Below are 18,663 nucleotides of genomic sequence, written 5' to 3'. Positions count from 1 at the left end.
TATCTTCAGTGAAACAAGTAAGACACAGAATAATAAATATCACCTGCTCTCACTCATATGTGGGAGCTAAATAATGTTTACACATGGACTTAGAGTGTGGAATGATAGACAATGGAGACTCAGAAGAGAAACGCAGTGGGAGGAAGATGAATAATGAGAAATTCCCTAATGGGTACAATTTATGTGAATTGGGTGATGGATACCTAAAGGCCCTGACTTCACCACTATGCAATCTATGCATGTAACAATATTGCACTTGCAGTCCATAAATTTAACAAAAAAAATGCCTTTGGGTTGTAATGTGATGAATTTTTGGGGGTGAAAAGCACAAGGGGGTGACCATGGCCATGGGTAGCTGTGCAGGAATGGAGATCATCAGGAATTAGGAGGGTAGGTAACTGAGATGCGAGGCTAATGGATGAACTTCAAGGGTAATAGCAGGAGCCATGTAGAGAAGATGGCTGTCAGTCAGGCTTTTCAGTGAATTTGAGTAGGAAGCAAAAGGGAGATCGGCAATTTGTTATTCCATGGTGGGTGGGGCGTGGTGTAGTCCATACAGTGCAAGCCTAAAAGGAGAAGAGGTTTTTATAAGAAAATGGAATGAGGAGGAATGTCTGAAAGTGGCTCTGGAGAACAACAAACAGAACAGTTCTACTTCTCAACCCTGAGGGGTATGGTGCTTATTAGATTTCAAAGCTCTTTGTGCTGAGAGAATACGACTTTCCTTTCTACACATGAAGTACACTGTGATTATAGCTCTCATGTGTGGGTGGGTATAACCCTGAAACTTTGCATACACAACACTGAGAAATACAATCAAACTGGAAAATATATTTTAAAATTTGTATTTTCCAAATATAGGGAAATGTATAGATTCTTGCTTTTAGAGACTACATGAAGAATTTCCCACATTTTTCAGTTTTCAGCTTCCTCTTTGGTATCCTTATTTTCCTGAATTTAGGCCTTCTTACTCTATGGAAAGATATTGAGATACAATTTATTTGCTTCAAATTCTATCAACAGAGTAATTTTTGGTCCAGTGGCCTGTACTGCTATTTATTTTTCCACTGCTTTCTATACTTACATGAACACCTGGTAAGTGTCAGGCACTATGTTAGGCACAGATGCAGTAGTTAACAAGACCTATCCCCTCCCTTTAAGGAGCCTAATCTAATGGGGAAGATAATGTAGATTATCATTAGATACCTCATTCATTTATTTATCCACTCCGGCATTGACTTATCCATTCATTCATCCATCCATCCATCCATCCATCCATCCATCCATCCATCCATCCTTCAGCAAACATTTATTAGGCACTCAACTTGGGCATAGCATTACCTTAGCAACCTTGACCACTGTGCATTTGTGGAGATCCATAACCCATAATTACGGGTCTGATCAGTAAAAATAAATCTGAAATTCCTTAAGGTAAAAAGCACATTTTACTAATACTTGCTATTGGATAAAGGGCATATGGATGGTCACAAAAAATACTCTAACAGTCAGTATAATGTGTCTAAAAGCCTGGACTTTGAAGTCAGATCAACTTGAATTCAAATTCTGGTTCTATCACTTTTTAGCTGTTTGCCTTCAGGCAAGTTTAATCTCCAGGCTCCTTAGTTTTCTCAACTGTAGAATGGAAATGATACTTATCTCATAGAAGTGTTGAAATTGAGCAAGATAATATCTATATAGCTTAGAAAATAAGTGCCTATTAAGTGACATGATGCCGTCAAAAAATTATTAAGGCAAATAGAAACAGACAAGACTATATGGCCACACTCCATCACCTCTTTCTTTTTTGGGTCAAATTTGGTAATAACCACTTTGAAAAGAAAGGACATGAAAACACACACATACACGCAAGCACACACACACATGTGTGCACACACACAAGTGTGACACAAGAATCTGGACAGTGGAGAGCCCCGATAGCCCAAGGGGTCCATGTAACTTCTGTGACACGAGACCTTTTCCACTTTAGCAGGGAATGAGCTGTTCACAGCACCGGCGGTAAAATCCAGTTATCTAACAGAATTAGGTTTACGTTGGCAAGATGCTTTACCTGGGGCTGAGAAAGCCACTGGTTCAGATCCAGCAGTGTCAGAATTTTGCCACATTTCTATTGATGGGGGCTTTGGCATAAACCATCAAGGCTCCCACCTGATAATGATAACAATGAGTGAGAGGTCATTAATTCTAGCAGGTTAACTAATACATTAACTTCTCCTAGAGAAGAGGGTTTCAACTTGCCTGCACCTTGGAATTGCTATGGAGCTGTTAAAAAGGAATGATTCCAGGTCCCACACCCAGAGATTCTGATTTAATTGGTGTGGGATTCTGTCTGAGCATGGGGATTTTTAAAAACTGCTCTAGTGATTCTAATGAGCAGCTAGGGTTGAGAAACCCTGCCCTAGAGCCTAAGGTCCCATCTCAAGTCATAGGGAAGTTCCCATCTATATTGCGTAAAGCCAATGGTTCCTATGCACACACGAATTCATTCTCTCTCTCTCTCTCACACACACTCATACACATTCACTCTAGCCACCTTCTAATCTTTGAAACCTCACTGAGAAACAAGAGTGATAAGGTGAGTAGATACTAAGACAGTTTTAATTAGAACATAGTTGAAGGAAGAAATACTTCAGAGAGTTTGTAGGCAACAGAGAAGACATTCAAAGAAAGAAGTAATATAGGTCTCATTTGCCAATGGATTTCCAGCAACTGGGATGAGGGGAATGAAGGAAGGAAAGGGAAGAAGCAAGAGAAAAGAGAAACAGGGGAAGGGGAGAGAGAGAGAGAGAACAAGAACACAAAGATGCGCAGATTTGGAGCGTCAATGGGGGTTGGAGGAGGTTTAAGAAAGTCCCTGACAGGAATTCGGTGGAAAGCCCACAGAATATAAGCACAAGGTCAGCTGAGGAAGAGAAAAGACTCAGTCAATGCTGGGCACGTATTTTATTGAGTTCCCATCAGTTGAATTTGTGCTTTCTTCAGCAGCGACACCCCAACCTTGTCATGGATGACCATGACCCCAGTTTGGGAGATTTGAAAGACCCTCCTGCCCTGACTCGGCACATTTTCTATTTCTTTCTTTCTTTTTATTTCTTCTCCTATTGATCTTCCAATAGTCACTATGGCCCGATTCTCAGTGCAGCCTGCAGTCTATGAACTAAGTGTAATGTGTTCTAATCTGCTCGGACGTTGTGCTCTGCTCTATGACTGGTGCCAATAGATCTGCCCTGATGTCATGCACGTGGTCTTGGTTGGGCTTCTTATAATCTCAGCTCTCATGTATTAATTCTGGCAGGGAACAATATGTGCTGAGGAAGAAAAATGCAGCCAAGTGGCCCCGGAAGAGATTACACCCAAACTTTGATCTTCATATATATTGTTTTGTTCAAAGGGTAGTCATTGGTCTCAGCAACTCCTTCCCAGGTACTCTCATGTGATCCTAGGTAATCAAGCCTAAAACGGTACACTTTTCTCCCTGACTCATTTTTACCAGAACAATCATAATGAAAATGTAATTATATGACAGAACACCGAGGACATAGAACTTCACTCCTTTGTTGAGGTAGTCTTTTTATGTAGAATTTTCATTTGCCAGTAGCTTGATGTCTGCTACTCCTAGAAAGATTTCTTTAAGATCTAAAGATTACACGATGCCCCAAATTTGAGAACCTTTGAGCTCCCTATTGACCCGTGTTCTACCAATTGTGAAGTGGAACAAAGAACAAAGGACAAATTTAAGAGGTTTCTACAAAAGAGCTGGATACCAGCAAAAGACATGAAAAAAGATATAAACAAACTGTAGAAATAGGAAAATGTATAGTAAAATTTTATACATGTGTCATTTAGTTCCTCTTCCCTTAGGAAATTATGATACATTGGGAACAATTAATACAAGGATGATATATAATAAAAAATTATCATGACCTAAATGTTTATCAGCTTGGTTTGTTGAATAAATTATGGTACATACATATAATGGAATACTATGGACAGTAATAGATGAGACGGAATGCTACAGTTATTGTATATGTTAAGTTAAAATGCCAATTGCAGAACAGTGTGATCCAATTTGAAAAAAAATCTGGAAGAGACACACTACAATGTGGTAGGGTGACAGAATTTCTCTTCTTTGTGTCATTGATTTTTTTTTTTAGAGTAAGCATTCACTGCTTCTATAATCAGCAAAAACACTGAAACTTTTCCACCCACACCCCCATAAAACAAAAAAAAAGAAAGTATTTGTGTGAGCAAGTAAGAATTTACATAAAAGGTGATACTATTGCCCTCCTCCCCCCACCACACACACATCTTTTTCCCCTGGTACTGGAATTCAAAAGTCAGTATCACTGTGGCAATGACAAATAGGCAAAGGTTTGGTAGAGCCATGATGTTCCGAGATTTTTGTTAAAGAAATTCACAAGCCTGATGAGTTGAAGAAAGCCTAAAAAGCTTTCTCCTTTTATGGTGTTGTGTGTATATGTTTGCATGCCCTTAGACGCAGCTTCTCATGCATCTTTTCCAATGACTCGTGGAGACTCTGGGTCAATGTCAAGGGGGCAGACTCTTTTCATATTCCTTCTCCCTTCCTGATCCCCAGAGGAAGGCCTTCTTTTAGAATCCTTGGCTGCGCCCAGCACCAGCGCTGGGAAAACTTCAAGTAGAAGAGGCTCTACCCACATTCCCTCCACAGGACCATCTTCCTCCTCTCAGCTTCCCCTCTCACCACTCTCTGTCACCTGAGATACCCAAGCTACTCCCCATAGCCTGTTTCTGTCAGCTGTGGTCCCTCACCACACATACCTCTCACAGCCTTTCAGCCTCCAGAATAACATTGCTTTCTATTCCTGGCTCCCTGTTGAACCATGACAACTCCTATCTTGTCAGGGCAATGTTCCTGATTAAGAGGAATTAAAATCTCAAAACAGGGCAAATAATCAATACTCTGACAAGTAGTACGTCACCAGGGCTAGTCACATCTCAGAAAGAGAGTTAACCTGAAGGAATGAATCTGTAATATTGTAATTTAGCCAGGGTTACAGACTAATAAGGACAATATTTTGGGTGGGTGTATGTGTCGGTGTGGGGGTGGAGGCAGGAAGCTAATTAGCAACACAACAAGGACTAGAACTTTTGTTTCCCTGTTGCTCAATCCAGGGCTCTTCTGGCAATAGTTTGCTGCCTTTTTTTTTCTCCTTTATTGGAATTTAACACTTTAAGTAGTATTGTACAATTTGAAGAAAATTTCATCCTTCAATACTTTAAAGAGGAAAAGTATTACATTGCTATAGAATGTGTGTAAAACGCTGATTTGAACAGTGTTTGTAGTCATTTTGGCATATCAAACGATTATTAAATTACAGTATCTCCAGTTTAAAGCAAAGAATCAAGATAGTATTAACCCCTGCCATACTGTTTGAGAGACAGTGAGCTCTGAAATCAGATTGCCTGGGTTGAGTGGGCAGGCAGTCTTATTTACATGCAACGGCTAGTTTAGCCACACGCCAGCTGTGTGACCTTGGGCAAATTAACCTTGCCTCTCCATGCTTGCGTTTCCTCTTTCATAAAACATGAGCAATAAAGGTATCGATCTTACAGGGTTGCTGCTAGCATTGAATGAGTTGATGCATATAAAACATTTAGAACAGAGCCTGGCACAAAGTAAACACCCGATAGATGTCCCTTGTGCAATTAGCAGTTGATGAAATGAAAGTATAGGTCACAGCTACATATATATTTTGTTGGATGCTCAAGTCAGCAAAAAATATGTTAAACATACCAGTGAGAATAGTCAGGAAAACTTAAAAAGAACAATGATAAAATGAAGACTTGCATTTCCAGGCATTACTATCTTTTATACCACCTATCAGTACAATCAGTGAAATAAAATGAGACTGTAGTAACAGTAAACAGAACAATGGAACAGAATAGAAACCTCTAAAAGCAACCCCAAACACACACATGAATTTAGTACTAGCAAGATTGACATTTGAAATTTGGGAAGAAAAATTGAGCCACCCAATAAATAGTAGTAAGACAAATGGTGAGACATTTGGAAAAGTCATCAAATCTGTTTTTTATAATTTATACCAAACTAAGTTACAGGCGGATAAAGGTTAAATGTAAAAACAAAATAAAAATATGAAAGGATGAAAAGTAAGGATAGAGTATAAAGATAACTATAATCAGCTATCAAGGAAAGGAAAGACTTCACTTAAAAATAAAGGAGAAGCCATAAAGAAACAGCTAAATAGACTTTAATATGTACAATTATTAAAATTCTGTATATTAAAAATTAAAGAACAGGGGAAAAGTTGCATATGGGGTCAAGAGCATTACTTGATAAAGCTCATTTATAAATCAGTTAGAAAATATGATGCCCACTGAGACAGAGAAATGGGTAAAGGACATGAAAGGTAAATTTCCAAAAGATACTAAATGACCAAAATCAAATAAGAAATTTCAGTTAGATTAATATTTGAAGGAATGCAGTTCCCTTAAAATGAGATACTATATCTCTTTTAATGAATTTACAACTTTTAGTAAATTATAATCCCCAGTATTTGTGAGAGTTTGGGGAATGGATATTTTCAAGTACTGTTAATAGGAGTGTATTTTGCTACAACATTTCTTCAGAGTATTTTAGTGGTGTGTCAAAAGTCTTAAAAATGCTTATAGCCTTTGACTAGTAATTCCACTTCTTAAAATTTGTCAGAGGGAAATAATTGGGAATGTAGCCAAAGGCTTATCTTTAAAGATACTGAACATTTCTCATAGTAGGAAAAAATAGAACAAAACAAAGGATTGGATAAATAGATTGGATTTTCCATATGAAGGAATAATATACAGTCACTAAAAACAATGTGTTTGGCAGGGAGTGGTGGCTCATGCCTGAAATCCCTGCACTTTGGGGAGGCCAAAGCAGGAGGAGAGCTTTAGGCCAGGAGTTCAAGACCAACCTAGGCAACACAGTGAGACCCCCATCTCTACCAAAAAAAAAAAAAAAAAAGAAAGTCACACATGGTGGTGCACACACGTAGTCTCAGATACTTGGGAGGCTGAGGCAGAAGGATTTCTTAAGCCCAGGAGTTTGATGCTAGAGTGAGCCGTGGTCATGCCAATGCACTCCAGCCTGGGTGGCAGTGCTAGACGCTGCCTCTAAAAAAAAAGTTTGTTTAATAACATGGAAAACTTAACAGAATATACGATGTTAAAAAAAAAACTGGCTTATAAAACAGTTCAATACCAACATTTTAAAATATGAATTCTTAAAGGGATGAAAAAATATGTTTCAAAGTCTTAGCAGCTGCTTATTTCTAAGTGGTGAAATTGAGGATTATTTTGATTTTCTTCTTTTTCTCTTTTTTTTTTTTTACAGAGGGCATGTATTATCATTTTAGTTAAAATTTTAATTGAGACAATTACAGATTTACATGTAATTGTAAGAAATAATAGAGAGATCTCTGTACCCATTATCTGGGTTCCCCCAATGGTTATATCTTGCAAAACTATACTATGATATCACAACCAAGATATTGGCATTGATACAATCTGTAGATCTTATTCAGATTTCCCAAGTTTTGCTTGTACTCATTTGCGTATGGGTGTGTGTTTAGTTCTATACAATTTTATCACATCTGTAGGTTTGGTTATTCACCAGCATAAGCAAGATACAGAGCAGTTCCTTTACCATAAGAAAGATCTCTCCTGTTACCTTTATACCCTCACCTACATTCCACTTTTTTAAATTTTTAATTTTTATGGATACATATTAATAGAAGTTATATGTATTTATGGGGTACATGAGATATTTTGCAACAGGCATACAATGCATAATAATCACCTCAGGGTAAATGGAATATCCATCACCAAACACTTATCATTTCTTTGTGCTACAATCATTCTAATTATATCATTTTAGTTATTTAAACATGTACAGTAAATTATTGTTGACTGTAATCACTCTGTTGTGTTATCAAATAGTAGCTCTTATTCATTCCATCTAACTATATTTTTATACTCATTAACCATCCTGACTTTCCCCACTGCCCACAATTGTTCCCAGCCTCTAGTGACCATCATTCTACTCTCTATCTCCACGGGTTCAGGTGTTTTAATTTTTAACTCCTACAAATGAGAGATAACATGTGAAGTTTGTCTTTCTGCGCCTGGCTTATTTCACTTAACATAATTACCTCCAGTTCCATCCATGTTGTTGCAAATGACAGGATCTCATTATTTTTTATGGCTGAATAGTACTCCATTGTGTATATGTACCATATTTTCTTTATCTGTACGCCTGTTATTGAACACTTAGATTGCTTCCAAATCTTGGCTATTGTGACTAGTGCTGCAATAGACATGGAAGTTTATTTCTTCAGACGTTTCTTCAATATACTGATTTCCTTTCTTGTGGATGTATACCTAGCAGTGGGATTGCTGAATCACATGGTAGTTCTGTGAGTTATTGAGGAAACACCGTACTGTTCTCCATAGTGGTTATACTAATTTACATTGCCACCAACAGTGTATGAGGGTTCCTTTTTCCCCACATCCTCCCCAGCATTCATTATTGCCTGTATTTTGGATAAAAGCCACCTTTTAACTGGGGCGAGATGATACCTCATTGTAGTTTTGATTTGCATTTCTCTGATGATCAATAATGTTGAGCATTTTTCATATACCTGTTTGCCATTTGTATGCCTTCTTTTGAGAAATGTCTTTTCGAGCTTTTGCGTATTTTTATCACTTTTAGATTATTACAACATTTTTTCCTGTTGAGGTGTTTGAACTCCTTACATAATCTGGGTATTAATCCTTTGCGAAATGAAGGGATAAATATTTGTTTGCAGATATTTCATCCCATTCTGTGGGTTGTCTCTTTGTTGATTGTTTTCTTTGCTATGCAAAAGCTTTTTAACTTGATGTGATCCCATTTGTCCATTTTTGCTTTGGTTGCCTGGGCTGGTGGGATATTACTCAAGAAATCTTTGCCAAGACCAATGTCCTGGAGAGTTTCTCTGAAATTCTCTTTTAGTAGTTTCATAGCTTGAGGTTTTAGATTTGTCTTTAATCCATTTTGATTTGATTTTTGTATATGACAAGAGATAGGAGTCTATTTTCCTTCTTCTGCATAAGGATATCCAGTTTCCCAGCACCATTTATTTATTTTTAGTAGAGGCAGGGTTTCACCATGTTGGCCAGGCTGGTCGCAAACTCCTGACCTCAGGTGATCCTCCCACCTTGGCCTCCCAAAGTGCTGGGATTACAGGCGTAAGCCACCATGCCCAGCCTAGATGATTTCTTACTGCTCATTAACATCCTCTTCTTTCAGATTGAAGAACTGTTAGCATTTCTTATAGGATAGGTCTAGTGTTCATGAAATCCCTCAGCTTTTGTTTGTCTCAGAAAGTCTTTATTTCTCCTTCATGTTCAAATAATACTTTTACTGGATATACTATTCTAAAATAAAATATTTTTCCCTTGAGAGCTTTAAATTTGTCATGCCATGCCATTCTCTCCTGGCCTGTAGGGTTCCCACTGAGAAGTCTGCTGTCACACATATTGGAGCTCCTTTGTATGTTATTGTTTCTTTTCTCTTGCTGTTTTTGGGATTCTTTCTTTATTGTTGGCTTTTGGGAGTTTGATTATTAAATGTCTTGAGGTAGTCTTATTTGGGTCAAATCTTCTTGGTGTTCTATAACATTATTGTACTTGAATATTGATATATTTCCCTAGGTTTGGAAAGTTCTCTGTTACTATCCTTTTGTATGGACTTTCTACCCCTTTCTCTCTCTCTACCTCCCCTTTCAAGCCAATAACTCTTAGATTTGCCCTTTTGAGGCTATTTTCTAGATCTCGTAAGCATGCTTCATTCTCTGTTATTCCTTTTTCTTTTGTTTCCTCTGACTGTGTATTTTGTTTCTTTTTTTTTCCTTTAAACTTATTTTTGAGATGAGATCTTGCTCTGCCACCTAGGATAGAGAGCAATGGTACAATCATAGCTCACTGTAACCTCAAACTCCTAGACCCAAATGATCCTCCCACTTCAGCCTCCCAAGTAGCTAGAACTATGAGCATGTGTCACAATACTGAGATAATTTTTAAATGTTTTTGTAAAGGTGGGGCCTCACTATGCTGCCCAGGCTGATCTCAAACTTCTGGCCTCAAGCAATACTCTTGCCTTGGCCTCCCAAAGAATTGGGATTACAGGCATGAGCCACTGTGCCTGCCCTGACTGTACATTTTCAAGTACCCCATCTTCCAGTTCACTAATTATTTCTTCAGTTTGATCAGTTCTGTTGAGAGACTCTGATGTATTCTTCAATATGTCAATTGCATTTTTTAGCTCCAGAATTTCTGCTTGACCTTTAAATTTCATTTCAATGTCTTTGTTAAATGTATGTGATAGGATTCTGAATTCCTTCTCTGTGTTATTTTGAATTTTTTGAGCTCCCTCAAAACAGCTATTTTGAATTCTCTATCTGAAAGATCACATATCTCTGTCACTCTAGGATTGGTCATTGGTGCCTTATTTAGTTCATCTGGTGAGGTCATGTCTTCCTGGATGGTCTTTATGCTTCTTGATGTTTGTCAATGTTTGGGCATTGAGAAGTTAGGCATTTATTATAGTCTTCACAGTCTGGGCTTGTTCATACCTGATCTTGGAAAGGCTCTCCAAGTATTCAAAGGGAATTGACTACTGTGATGTAAGTCTTTGGTCACTGCAACTGTATCTGCATTAGGGGCCCCCACCAAGCCCAGTAAAGTTGTGACTCTTGCAGTGTTATAGAGGTACTGCCTTGGTGGTCTTGGGTTAGATCTGAGAGAATTCCCCAGATTACTAGGCAGAGACTCTTGCTCTTTTCCCTTACTTTCCCCCAAACAAATGGAGTCTCTCTCTGTGTCTGTGCTGAGCTTCCTGGAGCTAGAAGAGGGGTGACACAAGCCCCCCTGTGACCACTGCCACTGGGACCATATTGGGTCAGATCTGAAGCCAGCACAGCACTAGGTCTTACCCAACACCTGCAGCATCCACTGCCTGGCTGCTGCCGATGTTCACTCAGGGCTTACGAGCTCTTCAATCAGCAGGTGGTGAGTCCAGCCAGGTATGTGTCCTTGCTTTCAGGTCAGTGAGCTCCCACCCTCTAGCCTAGGGTGGGCCCAGAAATGTCATTTAGGAGCCACAGCATGGAGCCAGGAACCTTGGAATTTACTTGGTGCTTTATCCTACTGCAGCCAAACTGGCATCTAAGCCATAAGACAAAGTCTTTCACATGCCTTCCTCTCCTTTCTTCAACCAGAAGGCGCCTCTGGTGAGTACTGCCTGGCTACCATCAATATTCACTCAAGGTCCAAGGGCTCTTTGGTCAGCTTGTGATGAATGCTGCCAGCCTGGGTCTCTTACTTCAGGGCATTGGGCTACCCTCTGGCCCAAGGCAGGTGCGGAAATGCTGTCCAGGAGCCAAGGCCTAGAATCTGGGACCCCAGGAGCCTGCCTGGTGCTCTAGTCCAGTGTGGTCAAGCTGGTACCCAAGCTGCTAGACAAAGTGCCCTTTGTTATTTCCTCTCCTTTTCTCAGGCAGAATGGGTCTATCCCTGTGACCACCACACATGGGAATGTGATGGGTCACACTCGAAGCCAGCACAGCTCTGAGTCCCACCCAAGGCCTATGGTGAGAACTGCCTGGGTGCCACTGCTTATTATTCAGGGCCCAAGGGCTCTTTAGTTAGCAGGTGACTCACCCTGCCAGAACTGGGTCCTTCCCTTCAAAATAGCAGGTTCCCTTTTGGCCCAGAATGTGTCTAGAATTGTCATCCAAGAGCTAGAGCCTGCAGTGGAGGCATCAGGACTCTTTCTGGTGCCCTATTCTTCTGTGGCTGAGCTGGTATCCAAGTTGCAAGACAAAGTCCTCTTTACTCCTTCTTCTCCTCACACAGAAGGAAGTAGTCCTTCCTGGATTTGCAAGCTGCGGTGCCTGGGGTTGGGGGAAGGGTGGTGTGAGCACTCCCTTGGCCACCCTGGCTGCTGTCTCACTAGGTTATATGCACCCCCAGACCACTGACTTCAAGCCCAGCACAGCAACAGGACTTGCCCAGAAATTGTAGCCCTTGTGACACAGATGGCCTTTCAAGTTGATTTAGGACCTCAGAGCACTTTAATCCATGGTGGCAGAGCTTGCTGGAACTCAGATTCCAACTGTTGGGATGGGCAATTCTCCTCTGGCTAAGGCTGGTCTGAATGCTTTCTACATGGGCTCCAGGTGAATTCTGCCTCGTGTTGCTTTCCTCTGTGACAGAGCAGCACTGGGTTCCAATGCAAAATCCCACAGTCACTTTGTCCTCCCTCCCCCAAATGCACAGATTCTCTCTCAGCACTATGTAGCCGCTGCTGAGGATTGGGGAGGGGTGGTATTGATAATTCAAGACTGTCTTTCATGCCCTCTTCAGTGCCTCTTTCCTTGATATGGTGTTAAAAGTAGGTACTGTGATTATTGACCTGATTTTTGGTTCTTATGAAGGTGCTTTCTTCTGTGGATAGATATTCAATTTGGTGTTCCTGCTGGGGGGATGATTACTGGAATGTTCTCTCTGACCATCTTACTCTGCCTCTCTCCTCTCTCTTGCCCCACTTTCCAACTCTGGTTCTTAACTCTGGAAACCACTAGTCTGTTCTTCATTTCTGAAATTTTATGTTAAATATGTGCTTAAATTTGTTAAATAATTTTAAATATTGAATGTTAAATAAAAGAATATTAAATGTTCAAAATATTAAAATATGTTAAATGTTAACATTGAACTGTTGTTAAAGAAATACAGTAGAATCATATAGTATGTAACCCTTTAGGATTGACTTTTTCCCCCACTCATCATAATTCCCTGGAGATTCATCCACATTATTGTACGTATCAATAGTTTGTTTCTTTTTATTGCTAAATAGTATTTCATGGTATAGATATGTCACAGTTTATTTAACCATTCATCCATTGAAAGGCCTCTGGACTGTTTCCAGTTTTGGCCATTATTAATAAAGCTGATATGAACATTTGTGTACAACATGTGGTGTGGGTATAAGTTCATTTCTCTGGGATAAATGCCCAAGAGTACAGATGCTGGGTCATATGAATATTTGTGTGTTTAGCTTTTAGAGAAACTACCAAAGTATTTTCCAAAGTGGCTGTACCATTTTATATTCCCATCAACAATGTATGAGTGATTCAGTTTCTCTTCATTCCTCACCACCGTTTGGTGCTGTTACTATTTTTTTTTATTTTCCCCTTCTGGTAGGTATAGAGTGATTACTCATTGTGGTTTTAATTTTAACTTCCCTGATAGCTAGTGAACATCTTTTCATGGGCTTATCTACCATCTTCAGTGAAATGTCTGTTCATGCTTTTGGTCCATGTCCTAACTGAATTGTTTATTTTTTTTTTTAGTATTAGGTTTTGAGTTTTAATTTGTTGGATATGTAGTTTGCAAATATTTTTCTCCCAGTCTGTAGCTTGTCTGTTTATCTTCTTCACAGTCTTTGTTATTCACATGGTCTTTCACAGTGGAAACGCCTTTTTTTTAGCCTATGGATGTCAAGTTGAGTTTCAAATCTGTCCAAAGAGCATTTAAGAAACTAGGTGTCTTTGACAGTGCTGGCATAAGATTGCTGGCTTATATACAAAACTGGTTAATGTCCAATAGGGCCATAACTATAACTTTTGTGGTTATCTCTTCTATCAGAAAGAAATTATCTGCGTCTCTACCAGATGAGAACTTTTAAGTTCACTTCTACCCCCACAGAGTTGTAAAATAACTGAGTCAATAGAAAGTTAAGCTCAGCACTACATTGCAAGAGCACCAAGTAATCTCTTTTGTTTCTTTCCAAGTTTCTAGTTTAATAGTATGCCAGGAACACAACACTAAACTTAAGCCAGCGAGAATCTTCAGGTCTTGAGCTTTAAATGACAGATTTCAAATTCACAAGTAATCAATACAATCTTTTGGTTCTTGGTAAAATGTTTAGTATGGGGCAGACCGCCCAGGTTGATCAATCAACTGAAAAATTGCTAGGTATTTTGCTATCCATGTCAGTTTGAAGAGGGCTCGATAAGACTGAGCTTGAAACTTTCCTGGGCAACAGTTTATAAGCAGGAGAGTGAGTCAGGTAACCTCACTGGCCATAGTACAAGGTAGTAAGTACTGTCCACTCTTCACGACTCTGCTATTCTGGGTTCCGTTTAAGATTGCTGGAGTCCTGCTTTCAGTCTAACAGTTCCTGAAATGCTTTTCCCCTTCATTTCAGAGCCCTCTCATGGGCCACCATGCACTATGTGGATTGACCAGTTAATAAACACCCCTGTGTTCATGACTTTATGACAGTGATGGATAACCCTAATTTGGATCTAAAAACTGTAACCTTGACTTCTCTATTGGCAGGTCCATGCCTCGCTCTTGAGTTTCTCAGTCAACACTGCATGAGATGAAGAGGCAGAAGCAGGAGAGGATACAGGCATAAACTAAGCGAGGACTCCTTCCCATGCACCAGCCTCTACAACCTACAGAGCTCTCCTTTCCACTGCCCTGGAGTCTTTCAAAGACACAATTCCTGGTGATCTAGACTTCCCATGGAGGAATTCAAAAGATCATATGTATTCATTAAGCAATGCTTCTGAACCCTGCTCCTCACTGATAACCAAATCCCTGAGGTGGCTCTGTTTTATTAATCAAGATCTTAAACTAACTTCTTCAACTCCCACTTCAGTGACTTGAAGAAGGTTTTTGTTTCTAGAAATGTGATTTCTCCACTGCCTAACTCCTGACATACAGACCTTTTTGTTAGAGTCTCCTCTTTTTATTTTTTAAAAATAAACTATAGACTGGGCGCAGTGGCTCACACCTGTAATCCCATCACTTTGGGAGGCCGATGTGGGCGGATCACCTGAGGTCAGGAGTTTGGGACCAGCCTGGCCAACATGGTGAAACCCCGTCTCAGCTAAAAATATAAAAATTAGCTGGGCATGGTGACGTGTGCCTGTAATCCCAGCTACTCAGGAGGCTGAGGCAGGAGAATTGCTTGAACCCAGGAGGTGGAGGTTGCGGTGAGCTGAGATCATGCCATTGCACTCCAGCCTGGGCGACAGAGTGAGACTCTGTCTCAACAACAACAACAACAAAACTATAATATATACATAAAAAAGCATAAAATACAAATGTCCCACTGTTTAATGCAAAATGACGAACGTGAAAAAAAAAAAAAAAAAAACCTTGCCTAATCAAGAAAGAACATTGCCAGGCCAGAAGCCCCAATGTTCCCCTTTCCAAACACAGTTCCCTCTTTCCTTCCCTCCTCAGAGGTACCCACTATTTTGACATTTGTGATAATCATTTTCCTACATTATAGTTTTACCAATTTTATATTCATACCTTAATAGCATAGCTTAATTTTGACTGTTTTTAAATTTTTTTTTTTTTTGCTGGGTGACCCCAGGCAATTTTATTACTTTATTCCTGAACCTCAGTTGCCTCATCTATAAGATGGGGCTAATAATAGCACCCATTTCATAATTATGAAGATTAAATACATTAAGGAAAACACTAGTATGTCCCTAGCACCTGCTAAACACTCAACAAAGGTTAACTGTACATACTGATGTCTCAAACAGGGACGGAATGTTTAACACAGAAAACAGGAGGTTTTAGCACTCACTCGTTCTCCTGGCTCCCGAAAGATGAGCTGCCCCGCCCCAGTTCATCCAAGCCCATCAATATAGTTGTCCTCGTCCTTAATCTCCACAGGTGTTCAATGTGAGCCAACTGTCAGATGGCTTTCATGTGCACAACTGAATAAACCATTTATGCCTAGTGTTCCATTACTGGAACGCTAAGCTTATGGGAGTTATTTAAAATATCTTACTGCTCGAGGTTATCATCAAGATCTGATTTTTTCACAAAAAAATTTGTAATCTCCAGCATAAATGGAATAATCAAAGCAATTGTGGCAGTTTTGGGGGGACAAAACTCTAGAGTTTAATCTTCCAGCTTGACTGACTTGGAAGCGTTCCTGTCAATGTAAAAGATCTTGTTGGGGGCGGTGGAGAAGCCGAGGCCGGCCTCCCGGCTGTACTTCCAGCTCATGGCCCGGTCGTAGTCCCGCTGCAGATTCTGCTGCAGGCTGTCAGCCGCCTTCTTGTCGAGGGCCATGTTGGGCCTTGCAATCGTGCTGGCGGGGCGGCTGAACGAAGGGGACAGGTTTTTGAAGCCACCCATAAGTCAGAAATTTCAGTTTCTGGTCCTCGTTCTCAAAACCAGCAGTATCCCACTGGCCAAACTGGGTTCCCGTCCACTTCCTGGTTTCAGAAGCTTCCGTTCTGCCTGACTCGCGATCGATCTCTTCTTGCAAGGCCTTTCGCCTCACCTGGTCTATGTGCGCCTCATCCATGTTGCCTTTTTTTTCCAACACCACCTCTAAGTCTGTGTCTGTTTCCTCCTTCCAAGGGTCTCCTGCTACGCCACTCTCTTTCCTCTTCTTCTTTTTCTTCCTTTTCAGAGCTGGCTCCTCGATGACTGGCTGCTCTACCTTCTTTTTGGACTTCATCTTTTTCTTTGCGGAGGCCTTAGGGTCATCACTTATGGGGATGTATTCTGGAGCCTCAACTTTGACTGGCTTCTTTTTACTTCCTTTCCTAGGGCTGCTCTCCATGGACCTGGAGGGCTTGGAGTGGCCTGGGAGGGCGTCTCCCTCCTGGTGGATTTTTTTTTTTCTTCTTCACCTTCCCATTGTGTTCTCTGGGGCTCTTCCGCTTCCGTTTCTGCCCCAAGGCTGCCTGTTCCTCATCCTTCTTCCCCACTGAGCAAGTGTCCCCAACATCCCTGGCCTCCCTGGCCTCAGAGAACCAAGGGTCCTGGACTGAGAAGGCTGTGGGGTCCTGGGCCCCCTTTTTTTCCTTCTTGTGCTTTTTGAGCTTCTTGCCAACTCTGGTTTCCTCCTCACCCTGTCTAGGGTCTGGGGAGGTTTTCACCCCAGAGGCATGGGACATGGCTAGAGGTGACTTCTTATTTTTCTTTTCCCCACTGAGGAACTCCAAGTGGCCAAGCACCTGCTTCCTGAGGCTGGGTGACTTCTCTGTCCGTCTGGCAGGCAGCGTGGTCTCAGGTTCTACATGCTCCTCGCAAAGGGTGCTGACACCCTTCTTTTTCTTCTTCTTTTTCTTCACTAGGGGCATCTCAGGTGCCTGCCCATGGGCCACACTCTTAGAGGGGGATGTAGCTCTTAAAGGAGAAACATCAGCGAAGTAATCATCATTGTTTAAAACTGAGTATCGAGTCTCTGGTTCTTTGACCACTTTCTTCTTCTTTTTCTTCTCTGGGAGCCCAGGGTCTACTTTGTGTGTCTTGGTGATCATTCCGGTGGGCGAAATTTCCCCGCCTCCACGTGAGAGCCCGCTCCGCTGTGACCCGGAAGTCCACTGTTTTTAAACTTTTTACAAATGGAATCATACCATATATCTTGCTGCCTTCATTCATCGTTATGTTTCTGAGCCTCGTCCATTTTGTTGAGTCTAAATGTAGTTTATATATACACTCATTTTTGTATAGCATTACGTGATTACACTATATATTTACCCATTTTTATCCATCCTACTAGTGACGAACATTTAAGTGGTTTTAGTTTTTGTTGAATAGGAATAGTGCTATTATAAACATTCTTGGGCATATTTACTGATGCATATGTGCCTCTAGTTTCCCCAGGATAATTCTCTAGGAGTGGCATTTCTGGGTCATAAGGTATGGATAGCTCCGACTTTATTAGAGAATGCCAAAGAGGTTTGCCAATTTATTGTCCCTCCAGCACTCCCCCATTCCCCATGCGAGCAGGTGCATGTTTACAATTCTGGTGGAAAGGCCTATGTGGCTGGAGATTTTACGTAGTGATTTCTCTTCCCTTTGGCCCTGTGGATCCATGAATACCCAAAGGAGCCATACCACCTAAGGCTCAGATTGAGTCTAACTCTGCCGAAAGACAGTAGGTGTCAAAGTCATCCTCACTGAGCAGGTAGCGATATCACCATAACATCAGTGAGACATTGCCAAAGAGAAGATATAATATGAACACTTACGATAATTTTGCAAAGCACAAAAATATTCATTGCATTGAAAAACCTTGGCAGAACACTATTTCAATTTTTTACATAACACTAGTAGTCACATCATAGATATAATTTTGGGTTTTGTTCTACTCCTTTAACAACATATGAATATTTTTCTATATTGCTACAAAAACTTCCTTGCAGATCAAAACACAATGATATATCATCTCACCCCAATTAAAATGGCTTTAAGCCAAAAGCCTTTTATTCATTATATCAGGCAATAATGAATGTCAGTGAGGATGTAGGGAAAATGGAACACTTGTACATTGTTGGTGGGAATGTAAATTAATACAACCACTATGGAGAAAAGTTTGGACATTCCTAAAAAAACTAAAAATAGAACTACCGATATGATCCAGCAATCTCAATGACAGGTATACACCCAAAAGAAAGGAAATCAGTATATTAGAGATATCTGCCCTCCCACGTTTATTGCAGCACTATTCACAATAGCCAACATTTGGACCTAAGTGGCCATCAACAGTTGAATGAATAAAGAAAATGTGGT

The 18,663-nt window shown here is 40.5% G+C and overlaps 1 protein-coding gene across 1 annotated transcript; it reads right to left on the bottom strand.

The window, feature by feature from the left end:
- Positions 1-15,947: 15,947 nt before the first annotated feature.
- On the bottom strand, positions 15,948-17,554 carry LOC100983069 (lysine-rich nucleolar protein 1-like). Its single transcript, XM_008956995.5, is given in 3 exon segments — positions 15,948-16,276; positions 16,278-16,765; positions 16,767-17,554. Coding segments are annotated over 3 exon segments (1,374 nt in total). The 5' UTR covers positions 17,409-17,554; the 3' UTR covers positions 15,948-16,032.
- Between the last annotated feature and the right edge of the window lie 1,109 nt (positions 17,555-18,663).

The sequence above is a fragment of the Pan paniscus genome, chromosome 15 (genome assembly GCF_029289425.2).
Source record: "Pan paniscus chromosome 15, NHGRI_mPanPan1-v2.0_pri, whole genome shotgun sequence".
Classification (NCBI taxonomy): domain Eukaryota; kingdom Metazoa; phylum Chordata; class Mammalia; order Primates; family Hominidae; genus Pan; species Pan paniscus.
The sequence above is the reverse complement of the archived record's forward strand: the minus strand, read 5'-3'. Positions and strand labels throughout refer to the sequence as shown.